A 16,219-nucleotide genomic window follows, 5' to 3' on the forward strand; every position below is an offset into this window, starting at 1 on the left:
ATGTGCTCTCGACCCTAGCGTTCGTATGAATGTGAAAACAGATGACGACAACCTTCAAATGCATGGTTGCATTAAGGTGTTTATTACTTTTATTACCACCATAGACGATGACATCACTAACGGTCCAACAATTGGTGACTGAATTTCCCAAATACAAATGGGAGCGGACCGGAGGTCGTCTTCCATCACCTGAGACCAAGCGCCCACGATTAATAACTTTGACAGCTGTATATATTTAGATCCGTGTTAGATGCCCCTCATAAGCATATATAGATACGTCTAGAATTGACAGAGATCGGCTCATGTATATACATAATTTGCAAAACAAGGTAGATTGAAACAAACTTGTTCAACATGTGTGATTTATCAAGGATTATTTATGTATGTCCTATAGATAAATTAGATCAGAACGACAAGAGGGAAATAGGGAGAGGAGTGACATCACAACTTTATGACGCCGATTGGATGGGGAGATTGATGCCAGTGGAGCGATGCACTGGGATCCCATGGGATGGGTGTATGTTCTCACTCGCACAATTTTAAATCAAAATGCTTGTTTATTAAGATAAATCTAAATCTAAATGTTGTTGGAGATTCTAGCTCTTGCATATGAAGGGTCGTTATTATTCGGTTCCCATTCCCTTGGATGGGAGAATACACGAAGATATTCTTGATGGGATGGACTCATGTTGGATTGCCCTCCCTTCTCTGCCATCTTGTAGCCATGAATTTAGCTGACTTTGATCCATCCAACGTTGCTCTACTCCTTGATCGTCTCTGTCTATCTAAAGGAGAATTCAAGTGTCTGGATTGCGTAGGCCAGGTTGTTGCATTATTGAGCTGATTAATCCCACTAGTTAGCTCCTCTATAGTAATCATCTCAGGCACCAGCAGGAATGGAATCTTTGACAAGCAGTTGAATTAACTAAGCAATGTTGCCTTGCTATCCGACCGGGTTTTAGCCCATTAATGACTGTCACACATATGATTAACAACACATCACGCGTCCCGCGAGCTCAGAACTAAAGCAGTTCCTCCGACAAAGCACGATGGTGTTATTGTTATTGCCATAGACGACGACATCGCTAACCGTCCACTAGTTGGTGACTGGATTTGCCAATACAAATGGGAGCTAGCTGGCCAGAGATCAAGCTTCCATCATCCAAGATCAGGCACCCACGACTAACAATCTTTACAGTCAACCGTCTAGAATCGACGGAGACCCGGTCCATATGCATAATTAACAAGAGGTCGACACTAAGGATCGATCCTGTTCCCATGGGCCTATGTCCTCTCTCACACCACATTTTAAATCCAACTGTTTGCTTCTTTGTTTTTAATCTAGATGTTGTTGGATATGCTAGCTCTTAATATATGAGTGGTCGTTTTTATTTGGATCCCTTTTCCTGGATCGACAGAATGAATATACTGAGGTTCTTGATGGGATGGATCCATGCCTGTTGGATTGCCTCTCCATTTGAACTAAAACCACGACGAGTAAATCGGAACGGAGGGAGTAGCTAGCAACACATATAGCTGACTTTGATGTGCCATTCGTCTATGTCGTTCTGCTCCTTAATCGTCTCCACCTCTACAGAAAAGAAGAAGGATATTAACCATGTATCCAAGTGTGTGGATCGCATAGGCCACTACTAGCCAGGTTGTTTGCATTATTGAGCTGATTAATCCAACTATATATCTAGCTCCTCTATCTGCAGGGGTAGTAGGCATCGAGCAGTAATCGTCGAAAGACACCAGCAGGAATGGGATCTTTGACGAGGGATCCATTAAGATAATATATGGTGCCTTGCTATCTGACCGGGTTTAGTTCATTAATTACTATGGCACATATGATTAACAATACATCACGCGTCCTGCGAGAGCACAACTAAAACAGTTCCTCCGACAAAGCACGATGTTTTGATTGTTATTATTACCATAGATGACGACATCGCTAACCGTCCACCGATTAGTTACTGGGTTTTCCAGATACAAATGGGACCTAGCTGGAGATCATGCTTGCAGCACCCAAAATCAGGCACCCACGATTAACAATCTTTACAGCCAGACGTCGGTCTGTATGCATAAATTACAAGTAAAAACAGATGATTTACTCATGTTCTTTTCATAGATTTCTCAACAACCTGTCATGCATTTGGCAAGCACCGAAATGAAAACAATCCCTCCGACAAAACCGTCCACCAATTAGTGACTGTGTTTTTGCAACACTAAGATCATATCTGTGCTTCCATCACCTAAGATCGAACTCCCGTATGATTAACAAATCTTCTACAACCACATGTTCGTGTTCCACGCCTCCCTAAGCACACGTACTTACGCCTGTAATTGACGGAGACCGGCTTGTATATACACATAATTTGCAGAAATTATGGGAAAACTTGTTTAGCATGCATGATTAAGGTTATAATTTATGTTGTCCTAGTAGATAGATTGTATAGAAAACAGCAAGAGGGAAACCGCGTAATTTGGCCCGATTCCCCCACGACATCAGCAGATCGAGAACTGAAAAGAGAGAGGGAGAGGAGTGACATCATGGCTTACATCGATTGGATAGTGAGTTCTGGGACGGTACACTGGGATCCCATTGGGAGTGTGCCACGTGTCCCGGTTTTTAGTATGTTAGTATTTCTAGACACCCAAATAATTGAGCTGCAGTAGAATGTCCCCTCTACAGCTGCAGCTCAGCTCAGCTCCAACTTTTTTTTATTTCTTTCTTTTCATTCTTTCTCACTAACTGTTTGGCCTGTCGGAGCACATGCTAATATTTTCCTGTGTAAAAAAATTGGGACCCACAGCTGGGCTTGACTCGCCCTGCATGGCAGTGTACCACATCAAGACAGGACAGTCGAGGCTGTCGACCTTTTCTTGTCTGGTTAAAATTCGTCCATCCAATCGCCGGAAAGTAGCGTGGAAATTTTTTGCACCTGATGGATACAGCACTATGCGTAATTAAGCATTATTATTTGGTTCTTTTAATTAAGAACATGCCCCTGGTTAAGTGCAAGTTCGGCAACCCTATGCTCGTGCAAATTCTCGACTCCGCTCCTTGCTTCTCTACTAACATCTCCACCATCGTAATTTGGTATTTCTTTTAGGAAAAAGTTTGGATCTATTCATCAAACATCATGGCAGTATAAAGAAGAATGAGAAGTAATAAAAATTACATCCATGTTCGTAGACCATCTAACGACGACTACAAGCAGTGGAGGAGCGAGCCGAAGGCGCGCCGCCGTCATCGCCCCTCCCTCATCGGAGCCAGGCATACCTTATTACAGTACATAGTCGGAAAGTCGTTGTACTGAGGCCACAATGGACCAGCGCACCAGAACAACAACCGCCACCGATGAATAGAATCATATATCAGAAGGATCCGGCCTGTAAACACATGAACGCAGACAAACGAAGAATATATCCACACAAATCCACTGAAAACAAACACCGACCGAATCCCGTGAGTTCCGTCGAAGACACACCTCCACACGCCCTCCGACGACGCAAGACGCATTGTCGAGACACGGGGCGGGGAGCACCTTATTCTATCTTCAGAGAGTTGCTGCCGACTCGCCTTCGCGAGCAGGACACAAATCCAAAACAAACAAAAAAAACACCTAAATTGAAGATGGAACCCTCCCACCGGCAAGGGCCAGGATCCACCATGTTTCCATGGTCCTAAGGCCACACGAGACGAGGTAGATCGGTGGCGCCGGCGGCGGGAGGTAGACAAATCCTGAACGCCTAGGAGCCTTTCATTCTTTCCCGGGAAGAAAGGAAACACCAGCCCAACTTGTTGACACATATCGTCGTAGTTTGTCATTCAGCAAAATGTTCGGCAGCGAACTTCTCACTTGTCAACATCCCATGTTTCTTGGTTTTTCCAAATGGACGAAGAAGGAGAGAGATAGATGACAAGTATAGTAGTGCGAGGAGGGGGAGTCATATGTGAGGGACAATGAAGGCAAGAGCCAGACAAGAAGCACCCAAGGGATAAGGAGCTACCGGCAAAGAGCCGGCTTTGCCCGGTTGGGCTGCACAACCGTTGGTCTAGATCGATCAGGGATCTTCCTTCTCGCACCTCAGGATCATGTCCTATGTGGTGAGCTACTATCGTGACAATTCAATGGGACCTTATAATCGACATGTCGGTGAAAGCAATCCAGTGGCTAATCTTCTGGTTTTCCCGCTAAACCGTTAACCATTGATGGCGCTTCAACGAGTGGATGGTGACAAATTTTACAAAAAAAAATAAATAGAAGTTGTGGAGAAATGTACAGATAATAGTCGGCCCATGCCGTGGATTAAATTAGTGAAAATGATGGGTCCACATGTGGACAGGTGGAGTGGTACTGGCACAAGTGGACATGTGGGACCACCGGCGCCACCTCAGAGTCTTAAGTGCACTACCTGTGTACACAGACGCATGTGTGTGTACGTACGTACACGTTTATCCAGCACCCTCGTGTCCGTCCCTGGACCAAACAACGGCAGGTAGATTTATACAGATAAGATGTAGTACGTGCTCCGTATCTCTTCATTCCTTGCCTTGGTAGTAGATGAAGATGAACAGCTAAAGAGATCAGTTGCTTCATGGATTTGGAAGAAGAAACTAACTAATGTCTTTGTTCATAGGGGTCAGGTTAATAGTAATATAAATGTATGTGCGTATGTATGAGCATTTGCGTTTGCGTTACAAAGAAGTAACAAATGGCTTTGTTAATATGCAAGTAGGAACATGTATAGCACATGAGAGATTGATATAATCAAACTGGTTGACTCGGAGGAGAGAAGGTAGACGAAGCCACGAGAGGAGATCGCCCAGAATCTTCTCTCCAGCCAACAATAGCTAATGCCCACAGCTTAATTAGCAACAAATTGTTAATCAATCAACTATAGTAGATGAAGATTAAGAGATACTAATTATTATATAGTCCCTACTATCCAAGCAGCTAGGAGGAGGAGGAAGAAGACCAAGACCAACGCAACGCAACGCAACACAACAGTAGGCTATATATACGTGCCCACACCGGCCGGGCTACCTCTCCTCCCCCTCCCGGCCGGCACATATACATTCCCCTAGCTAGATTCTCTGCCACCGTCGATCGACCGAGAGAGGCAGATAGACATGGAGCAGCTGGAGGAGGCGCCGACGTCCACGACCACGGTGGCGCTGGCCACGTCGCCCAAGCCTGCGCCGTCGAGCAAGAAGCTGCCGTCGCGGTTCCGGCGGGTGTGCGTGTTCTGCGGGAGCAGCCCGGGGAGGAAGCCGGCGTACCAGCTGGCCGCCGTGCAGCTCGGGCAGCAGCTGGTGGAGCGCGGCATCGACCTCGTGTACGGCGGCGGCAGCGTCGGGCTCATGGGCCTGGTGTCCCGCGCGGTGCACGGCGGCGGCGGGCGCGTCACGGGCGTGGTCCCCCGGTCGGTCCTCCCGCGGGAGCTCATCGGCGAGACGCCCGGCGGGGAGGAGGTGAAGGCCGTGTCCGGCATGCACCAGCGCAAGGCCGAGATGGCCCGCCGCGCCGACGCCTTCGTGGCGCTCCCCGGCGGCTACGGCACGCTGGAGGAGCTGCTGGAGGTCATCACCTGGGCGCAGCTCGGCATCCACGACAAGCCCGTGGGCCTGCTGAACGTGGAGGGGTACTACGACTCGCTGCTGGACTTCATCGACAGGGCGGTGGACGAGGGGTTCGTGTCGCCGGCGGCAAGGCGCATCATCGTCGCCGCGCCCACGCCCGGCGAGCTGCTCGCCGCGCTGGAGGACTACGCGCCGGCGCACCACGACGGCGGAGGCGTGAAGCTCAGCTGGGAGTCGTCGGTGGACACCATGGCCTGCTCGCCTCCCAAGCCGGACATCTCCCGCTAGCCGGGCGGCGGCCGGATCAACTCACCATCAACCACCAAGATTAGTTGACAAACACACACATATCAGATAGTAGATCATATATCCATTACCATCCAACCAAACATAGATATTCATCATCCGTATATATATACTCTGTAAATACTTTAGATATCTTGGATGGATTAATCAATTAGATCTCATATATCATTCTGTGGCCCGTAAGGCTGGAGTATGTATGCAAAAATACTTTTATGTTCTTGTGCTTGTGCTTGGCTGACTTTCATTCTACTTGTGCTGTTTATGTGTCTTCGGTTCCCATTTCTGGGGAGGGATGCCCATTTCCATTTGGGGTTTGACATGATTTGGATCCACAACAACAACAACAACAACAACATGATTGATTGATTGAACTGCAAAAAGATGAGAGGATTGACGATGGATGTGGCCTCCCCAACCATCGGAAAAGTTGTGAAGGGGACAAGTGAGGTCGATCCATTCACATCCATGTCCATCTGTCCTCTCTTTCCCTCTGCAATTTGCATCTTGGCTGCATGGGTGTGCGTGTGTGAGGTGGCCAATTCAGGCACGTGGATGCACCACCGTGGAACCAGCACTAGTGGCCGGGACCTGGTGCTGTGGAGGATAGGCCGGCAGAAACCAACCAAGTACTATCCACAACCAACACAATAGACAAAGAATGATTGACAATGCTCACTACTCAAGTCACCCTCACCCATTTTTCTCATCAATTATCCTCTTGCTAGCTAGCTAGCTAACAAGCCCCCCCCCCCCCCCCCCCCCCCCCCGGTCACCAAATAAGTTTTTTGAGGTCTCCAAAATTGGGAGGCCCACGATCCCCACCTAAAAATATCTGCATTTCAAGTCATTGGCTGAAGCCTCCTGACGTCACCCATGCCGCGCAACACTGCCGATACAATGTCATCATCGTGCACCCGCTAACTCTGAAGCTCCGCCGCCACATCCGAGTTGCGACACTAGATGAGGAAGGAGAGAGGCGGGAGGAAAAAGGCATGGTGAAAATTGAACCATGTGTTATAAGAAAATGTGGCTGGGAAATGAAGACAACTTCTTGAGTTGGAGGCATTTTCCGGGCTCTGGGAAATGGGAGGTGGTCCCCCTTTAACCTTTAGGGGCTCTGAAATGGGGGCTATTGCTAGAGAGGCTAATATAATTGCACATTTCGGCCTGAACTAGTACAATTCACCTTGAATTCAAGAGCCTCAATGAAACTTGATTTAATTTGGAAAAGATTCAAATTGGTACCCCCTCCTTAGGTGGCATCGTTCGGTCTATATAATACACACACACACACACACACACAGAGAGAGAGAGAGACGTCTATATGAGGAAGGAGATTGGCGGGGAAAAAAGAAAGGTTGAAATTGAACCATGTGTTATAAGAAAATAGTGGCTGAGAAATGGAGGCAACTACTTGAGTTGGAGGTATTTGCTACACGTTTCAACCTGAATTAGTACAATTCACCTTGAATTCAAGACCACCCAATGAAATTATTTTAATCAAAATAAAAAGAACACAAACAATTTGAACTTGATTTAATTTGGAAAATATTCAAATAGGTACCCCTTGCTTAGGTGGCGTCGTTCGGTCTAACACGGGTGACACCCACGCATACGTCTTCATAGTAAGGATACGGAGCAATCGGAGGAATTACTACATACAAAAGGCATGTAAACAACATATGACTTATCCTTCGAATAGGAGGATCTCTTTTATTCCTTCTCCCCTCTTTTCAATCCAAAGAAGTTGACATAGATGTGTGCTTTGAAACGTCTCCTGAAAACCGGAAGGAGCCAACAGACGACATGGTCATCCGCTGGGTCAGGCTCCACCGAACGTGCGTTAATTAAACATTTTACATTGACCTTTTCTTCATATACTACCCCGCCCTGGGTTTCACAATCATCAAAGATAAAAGGAACAGAGGTCCAACACCCAAGACACATCCCACTCACCCAAGACAAACATATTTACAGAGTTACTATAGTGCGTTTGATCATGATTTTAGTACGTGTGGCACGCAGTCCCTGTTTCCCCCCGAGAGGCAAGATGGGCCAAGCCTCCTTTATGCGATGCGATGATACCTTTCAACTTTTGGATAAGAATCGTCCGACAGAGAATCGAATTGAATTGAATATACGTGGGGTGCAAAGGAAGCTAAGAAGCTGCTCACAGGTTGATTAGGGCACAAGTAAACGGATCGAGTTCATCATCTCTAATTTCCCACTGGTGACATCAAGTCAAACCAGTTGGCAACAAGTTAGTGCAACTACTCATGTATTGACCGATCCATCCATAGGTATACTTTAATCTAGCTAGCTAGCAAGGACCGATTTCTTTGCTGACATTTTGGTGCAACGTATGAACAGGAGTCTATCTATGATCGTCAACACGCATACATCTTCATATTAAGCCGAGAGCTGAAAAGGACAACCCTCCATGGCCCCATGGTTAACTTGCCTAGTTAACTTCTACAAGCAAGAAACAAGGAGCGCCGGGTATTACTTATACACTACTAATAATACTCTAAACAAATTAGGGTAGCTAAACTAATTGTCAACACGTACGCACGTATGTCCTGCTGAACCAATTGCTGGACAACACGTAGGCGTGTTGCTACCATGGAGTCAATGCTCTACATCAGCCAGCTGGATCATAATCAGTGTCTGTTTCAGTTGCCTACTTATGTTAATATCTGTTGACATGATCGGCCAACCATGTGTCGTCATCACGTTTATATTCATATGGGAGTGCACGTTCGCATTCGCATGATCGAAGATATATTCGTACGCGCAGTATCCACCTCGACCCCGCTCGTCGCCCCCAAGCTCTCATCCGCAAGCTCCCATCACCCTGGCCTTCCTCCCCAATGCAAGCAAGTGCGTCTGCGTTTATGACTGCATTTTCCCCCCTGGGTGACTATAGGCCCCTAGTCTATGTGCATGTTGCTTAGGCCATTTTAAATCTAAATCTTGTTTTATAGTGATAATAAAATCTAGATATCGTTGGAGCTGCTCTTATACTAGGAGTATGTATGAAGAGTAGTTACTATTCAATTTCCTTTGAGCTCCTTTACAGTACCCCTAAATGAATATGGACCCTCCATTTCTCTTGATCCAACGATTGATGTCTACGGGTACTCCAAGGTGTGTATGAGAGAGTACCAACAAAAAAGCGTGGGAGTACCTCCTGATAGGGGGTAAAAAGGTAAACTGATTCTTATTATTATTCCCATATCGGTGCATCACCGCTGATACATAATAGCTATTCGACTCGATTGCTAGAACCCTAATTCTTCTTCCTGAAAAAATAACCCTAATTCCAATAGAACAGTCGATAGAGGCCATTGTGGAGACAGACAACCATTGGGGCACGAACTTGCCAGAATGGCATCGATTGGGAAGGGTCGCCGACCAGGGGGTGGGCAGCGCCGCCGCCGCCGCGACGGGGGCATTTGCAAGAGCCATCTTTCCCACGCAATTGGAAGCTCGCCCGCGCGTTGAAGCAGGATGACTAGGGCGAAGCGGGATCATCAGGCTGGACGTAGATCTATCATGGCGGCACTGCAGGTGTACGAATGTGCAGTTGATCTGATGGACTTGGTTCAGTATGGAGGGACGAGAAGCGGCTGCTCTGATTAGACTATGTCGGTCTGATGAACGAACTTCTTGCGAGCCTGATCTATCTTGGTGTATTCCACTATATTTGGGTGTTAATTTCCTTTTGTACATGTTAGTAGTTAGATATTTTGTGTGGTTTCCGAGAACTTGTAGCCAAGTTCTGTTTGATAGGTCCAGTGCAAAGAAAACTTATCCATCGATTGATCGGTATAACTTTTTTATCCTTCGATTTGTGAGACCAACATGGGTTGCTAACTTGATATCCACTCGCTCTGGATCGGCGCCTGTGACAAATAGCAGATGGCAGGCGGCAATGGGTCGGTCGTCATGGAGACGTAACTGCTCTCATGTGATGGCGGCTGTGTTAGTGATAGGATACATGATCTGATTAGAAATCAGAAAAAGGGCCTAATTAAGAGGAGAAAATACTAAACTACCCTTGTAAGTGGAGGGTCAGATTTAAGTGGTACTCCATCTCTTTTTGTGGGAGTACCAGGGTACTGTAAAAAAGCTCTTCCTTCCTTTTCATGGATCCACATAATGGGATATACTAATTCTTTATTCTTGATGCGATGGAATCATGTTGTATTGCCTCTCCCTCTCTAACAACGGTATCTAGCCACAAGTACATACAGGTGACTTTTGGTCCATCCATCCATCCATGTTGCTCTACCCCTTAGTCATCTCTGTCTTTCGAAAGAGAGAGGAAATTATTTAGACAAGTTCCTGGATTGCGTAGGCCACTACTAGCCAGCTTGTTGCATTATTGAGCTTATTAATCACCGAATGGAATCTTTGACGATGAATTAGTAAAGCTAAGTAAATTAAGCTATGGTGCCTTGCTATCGGACCGAACTTCTTTGGTTACTTTCGGACAGATGATTGACAACACATCCCGCATCCCGCAAGAGCAAAATCAAAACTATTTATCTGGCAACGCACATTGTTTTCATTATTGCCATGGACGATGTCGCTAACCATCCACCAAATAGTGACTGCTTTCTCGATGGAAATGGGACATCTGATCTTGCTTCCATCACCTAATATCGCACCGTAACGATTAATATATATTTTTACAATCAAGCGCTCCTTTAGTTGGTGTTTCACGTCTTCTTTGCAGGATAAATAACTTCTTTATGCTAATTAAGTTAGTTGTCTCTCTCAACAACTATAACTCAAGACGACATATGTTGATGTAACATTTGCGAAAGGGTGTAACTTTTTTTCTTACTTGATGTCAATTAATGTGGACATGCTTGCACACACACCACTAACATAAGAACCTCATAATTATGCTTGCAAGCATGTATACATATACACGTTTGTAACTGACAGAGACCAATGCTTTTGTATACATAGTTTGCCAAAAGGGGTGGCAAAACTTGTTTAGCATGCATGATCAAGGATTACTTAATTCATATTCTTTGGGCAGATTGTATAATGAAAAACAGCAAGAGGGAAACCGCGTAGTTTGACCCGATTCCTTCTAAACACTCTAGAAAGACAAGAGTGAGATCATAGCTTGCATCGATTGGATAGGGAGATCCAAGACTGGCAGATACACTAGGAACCCATGGGAGGATGCCACGTGTCCAATTGGTATGGTTGTATAAGCTGCTAGTTAGCCAAGTCAGCCAAATAATTGAGCAGGAATAGAATGTCCCCCCTACACGCTGCAACTCCTCTCCCAATCGACATAGCCAGCTGCAACTTTCCTTCTTTTCTTTTCTTCTTTCTCACTAACAGTTTGGTTTGTCGGATAGTAGAGAGAGAGAGAGAGAGGTCACTTAATTAGCCAAAACAAATTATGCACTGGGATCCACAACTGCTTGACTGGCCTTGCAGTGTACACCGTGTACACCAGGACAAGACATTCAAGGCTGGCTTGAGGTCGACCTTTCTTGTTTGGTTAATTCGTCCATCCAATCACTAGAAAGTCTAGTGTGGAAAAGATTTAGCACCTAATGGGTCTATAATACTTGGTGTGAGCATTATTTGATCTTTTTTGTAGAATGGGCCTTCGCGATCACACAAAACATCCATCCTCACGAAGGAGTCCACAAGTCCGCTATCCTCCTCTGTCGCCGACCCGGAGGTGGGAGAGGGGAGGGGGGGTGTCTCAGATCTCAATTGTTGAGTGTGTGGTTAGTTATTTTTTGATAAAGGGCGTTTTATTACTTAAAGGTAAATTTTAACATGGTCTCTTTTACCTCCTTTTTTTACATGTGAGGTAAGAAGGTAAGAGTCAATCAAGCCATTCATTGATGAGATCAACGGCTAAGATCTATTTTATACTCTTACCTCTCATGTGAAAAGAGGGGATAAGAGGGATCATGTTAAAACTGCTCTTACTTAAAATGTTTAATCATGACACCCGACCTCTGCATAACTGGGATGCACACAGCCATAACCAGGTCCATGATCCAGAAAAAGGAAAAAAAAGGTAGAATGCAAGTAATCATGTAGAGACTGTGTAACGCCTAATCCGTGTGAGGGCCAATCCTAAGATCATACTGCCATCCATGTCGGGTAATAGTATCCCTCGTCGTGGCCTTCAATCATGTACACACCTTCATAAACAGGTCTTGATTCTCCACACGTTGTAGAGACGATCATAAACGAAAGCGTATCGGTACACCTGTAGATAACTTGCATAAGAGAAATACTTTTCTCGTTAAAGACCTTATCATAAGAGAACGTTAGTTCTTGAACGGTTAGAGTATATTACCTCATGGTGTTGCTTCGACGATGCGGCAGCGGGGGTAGTGCTAGGTATAATGTTGTTCTGGCTTCAACCACATAGAGGTTGACCCTCTTGGTGATGACACGCCAATGAGCTTTGGTATGTACGCGCCATCATATCTGTCATTTTTGCATCTGGTGGTTCGGAGGCGGCTCTACTATCCCATATGTGTGTTGATGTCGGCAAAGCCTCCAGTTCCGCTAGCCCATGATCGAGGAGCTTCACCCGTGACTAGTCTTTTCTCACCGCACAATTCCACCATTCGACAAGCAACTACTATGGTGATTCGGCCTTATACCCTATATGTCGGTGGAAGCAATTCATTGGCCAATCATCTGGTTTTCACTAGACCATGGCGGGTGCTTCAACTGGATTCTTATCAAAAAGAACAAATTGGAAACTAAGAAGTTGAGGGGAAAAGGGAATAGATAGTTGGGCCATGCCTTGGATTTAATGGTATGATCCAGGAGCTGACATATATAACTGAGTACAAGTGGAATGGTGGGGACCACCTGTCAGCGTCGGCCACCTTAGAGCCTTCATTGCACTACACATCTGGATTTTTAATAAAAGGGCCGCATGCATCATCATGATGCAGAGACCGGGGGTTTACCTCCATTTCAAAAAAAAAAATAAAAAAAATACACAAACGTGTGTCTATGTACATTTATCCAGCTACCATGTGTTCGTTTGAAGAACAACTTTAGGTGGATTTTATTTTCTAAAAGAGGGGAAGGTTCTCGGCCTCTGCATCGAGTGATCCACGCAGCCTTAGCCCAGGAGAGACAAGAGAGGAGATTGCCAAAAGTCCTCTCTGGCAATTAGCTACAGCTTAATGAGCTTTTCTTTATGAGAGCAGCTTAATTAGCTAGCTACAAACAAACAATTAAGCTAAGCTTTAGGTAGGCAGGCAGGTTAATTATTCTAGTACATCACATCGCATCCACTCACCTGGAGGAGCTGCTCGAGGTCATCACCTGGGCCCAGTTCGGCATCCAGGACAAGCCAGTCAGTCATCACCTGATGAACTCCCAAAGAACATATTTTTCTATACAGTTCGTACAAATTTGTGATAAATTTCGTTAGATTTTGTGTTGAGTTTGATTGAGATGAATGTATTTTGTTCAACTTTAGGTGGGATTGTTGAACGTTACGACTCGCTGCTGGTGTTTATCGACAAGGCGGTGGAGGAGGGGGTACATCGCGCCGCCGGCGCGGCACATCCTCGTGGCGGCGCCCATGCCCGGTGAGCTGCTTGCCGCGCTGGAGGAGTATGTGCTGGAGCACCATGACGCCTCCTTCTTCAAGCTCAGCTGTGAGTCGTCCGTGGACACCGGGACCTGCTCACCACCCAAGCCAGACATCTCACGCTAGCTAGCCTCAACTACCCAATTAAGATTGAGATACATAAACGTTAGATTGCAGAAACCAAACATACATACATATTGTTATTGACATACATGTATATTCATCCAACCAAATATGCATCTTTATCAAAAAAATGAAACATACATGTATACAAACTGAAACCGTGTACTTTTTAAAATATATACCCCTCCGATCCAAAATAAGTGTCGGGGTTAGTTTGAAACTGTGACGCTTATTATGGATCGGAGGGACTACTTAGTATATCATGGATTTACTAATCAATCAATGATTATTCTGTGAATTGTATATGAATGTGTGTGTTCTTGGCTGATTTGGCTCGTGCTAGTATGTAGTTTCTTTTGTTCCCATTTCTGGGGAGAGATGTTGATTTCCATTTGGATTGGCAACCACATGTATGTTCATCTGTTGCATGAATGATTGCATTGCAAAAAGATTGGGTTGATGATGGGTGTCGCCCTCCCAACTGTCCGAAAAGGTGGATCCATTCAGTCATAATGTGCTTGGTTACCTGCATCATTTTTTGCCCCTTTGCATACTTGTCCCAGTTGGACCTGGTTGAGCAAATTCAGGTAAAAAATCAACATCTAAATGTTGATTGGTTGCCTGCATTCCCTCTCCCTACATCGTAGAAACAACTCTACACATTGTGTTTGGTTGCTCGCATTGGTTGTACTCATACTAGTGCATGTTGTTTGATTGCATACACTGGACATGATTAAGAGTGAACAACTACACATAACACACAACGTCACACAAGAGTTCCTCGAGGATGCGGTGGACGGTGGTCGCGACGTCGAGTCCAAGACGACGAGCACGGAGCCGTGGGCGAGCGATCCCGTCGACGGCCCGGTGAACTCTAGTTGCTAGTGTCGTCGCCGTATAGAAAGTCCGTGTGGAGTAATAAATAGGAGGAGGCGGAGAATGATGGAGAAAAAATGTAGTGTGCGCGCCATGACGGTGTCAGTGTAGCAGGACACGGAGGAGGAGGCCGAAAAGAATATTGATGGCGACGGCGCCAGTGTAGTAGGATGCGAGCGAGGAGGTTGAGAGGAATGACATCGACGATGGCTTCGGTGTAGCGGGACATGGGAGAGAAGCGAGAGAGGAATGACAATCAGCGAGTGTAGTAGGATGCGGGAGAGGAGGTTCAGAGGAAAGACACCGGCAGTGTCACTAGTGCAACAACACACGGGGGAGGTGCCCCAGAGGAGCGACGCCTGCGGTGACACCGGTGGGCGAGGAGGCCGAGGGGAACGACTATGTGGAGGAGATTAAGGAGTGTCATTAAAACAGATCACACATATGCATGCGTACACTCCATGAGGAAGAGGTAGATCTACTAGTCTATGATCGTCGAAATAGAAAATGTGCAACACGAAAGTCGTGTGAAACTGCAAGGTGAAGCTACTTGTCAAAGACAATTTCAAACTGTTGACCATGCATGATGAATTTGATAAAATTCATCCAATATTGTTGCAAACATGAACAGGTAATTAAACATTTACAGTCGATGAAACTACGAACCGATCGCAAAAATGGAACCATAACATCGATATGCATCATTTTCATGTAGAGCTTATTTTGAATTGAAGCACCGTTATATAGAATAGAAAAAAAAAGATTAAGAGGAAGTTACACTAAACACGTACAAACTCACCAACATGGTTAATGCAGCCAGCACAAGATTGCACCAGAGAGCCACCCACGTGGGCTCCGCTACATCGCTGGAGCCTGGCTCGCTGGAAACGGCTAAATCGAATGTTCCCAGCGATGCAGGGCCAGAAGTATTTTAAGTTTCGTGCGGGTCAACTTTTTAATGCAGCCCAACCAACAAACAAACAGGCTGATTTCTTCCCACACAGGCCTAGCTAAGATAATGCGACCAACCTGACGCCTCATCATTCGTTCATATCCCTGTCTCTCTACACTTGCTAAAACTTGCAGCTTAGCCGTGTGCATATGTTTGAGCATGTGAGGTGACCAATTAACGCACGTGGAGGCAACAAACAGTAGTGCGTAATGGCCGGGACGGCGTTGTGGAAGATGGATAGGCAGCAACCAACCAGCCAAGGACTATCCAATCTAACGAACACAACAGATTGACAGACATGGAAAGATTGAATGACTCGCAGTGCTCACTACTGAAGTCTGGTGCCCTTTTATCCTTCCATAATAGTTTTGCACTTCTCACTCTGAATTATTAGTTTAGTAAACATAATTCAGATTGAAGATTTCAAAGCATCCGACAAGTTTGGTGCAACCTCGTTGTTCTTTTCGTTTGAGTAGGAATATTTCGTGTTTTTCTTCTTCGTCCCGCTTCTCAACAAGAAGAAGCATTTGAAATAGATGTGTGCCATGGAATGTCTCGTGAAATTTGGAACCGGTCGAGGAATGATGCAGTCGTCTGCTGGGTCGGGTTCCACTGAACGTATGTTAATAGAAAATTTTATATTGATGTTTTTCCCATATGACTCGCCCCTGGGTTCCACTGTCAAAGATAAGAGGAACAGAAGTCCAACACCAAACAAACATCCCACTCACCAGACATTATTACAGAGTTTTTTTTTTGA

The 16,219-nt window shown here is 45.6% G+C and overlaps 1 protein-coding gene across 1 annotated transcript; it reads left to right on the plus strand.

The window, feature by feature from the left end:
• Positions 1 to 4,995: 4,995 nt before the first annotated feature.
• Positions 4,996 to 6,115, plus strand: LOC147977385 (cytokinin riboside 5'-monophosphate phosphoribohydrolase LOG3-like). Its single transcript, XM_087519314.1, has one exon. The coding sequence runs from the start codon at positions 5,141 to 5,143 to the stop codon at positions 5,876 to 5,878; it is 738 nt and encodes a 245-aa protein (XP_087375440.1). The 5' UTR covers positions 4,996 to 5,140; the 3' UTR covers positions 5,879 to 6,115.
• The last annotated feature ends 10,104 nt before the right edge of the window (positions 6,116 to 16,219 follow it).

This window comes from Triticum urartu, chromosome 4A (genome assembly GCF_056163025.1).
Source record: "Triticum urartu cultivar PI428250 chromosome 4A, HENAU_Tu73, whole genome shotgun sequence".
Classification (NCBI taxonomy): domain Eukaryota; kingdom Viridiplantae; phylum Streptophyta; class Magnoliopsida; order Poales; family Poaceae; genus Triticum; species Triticum urartu.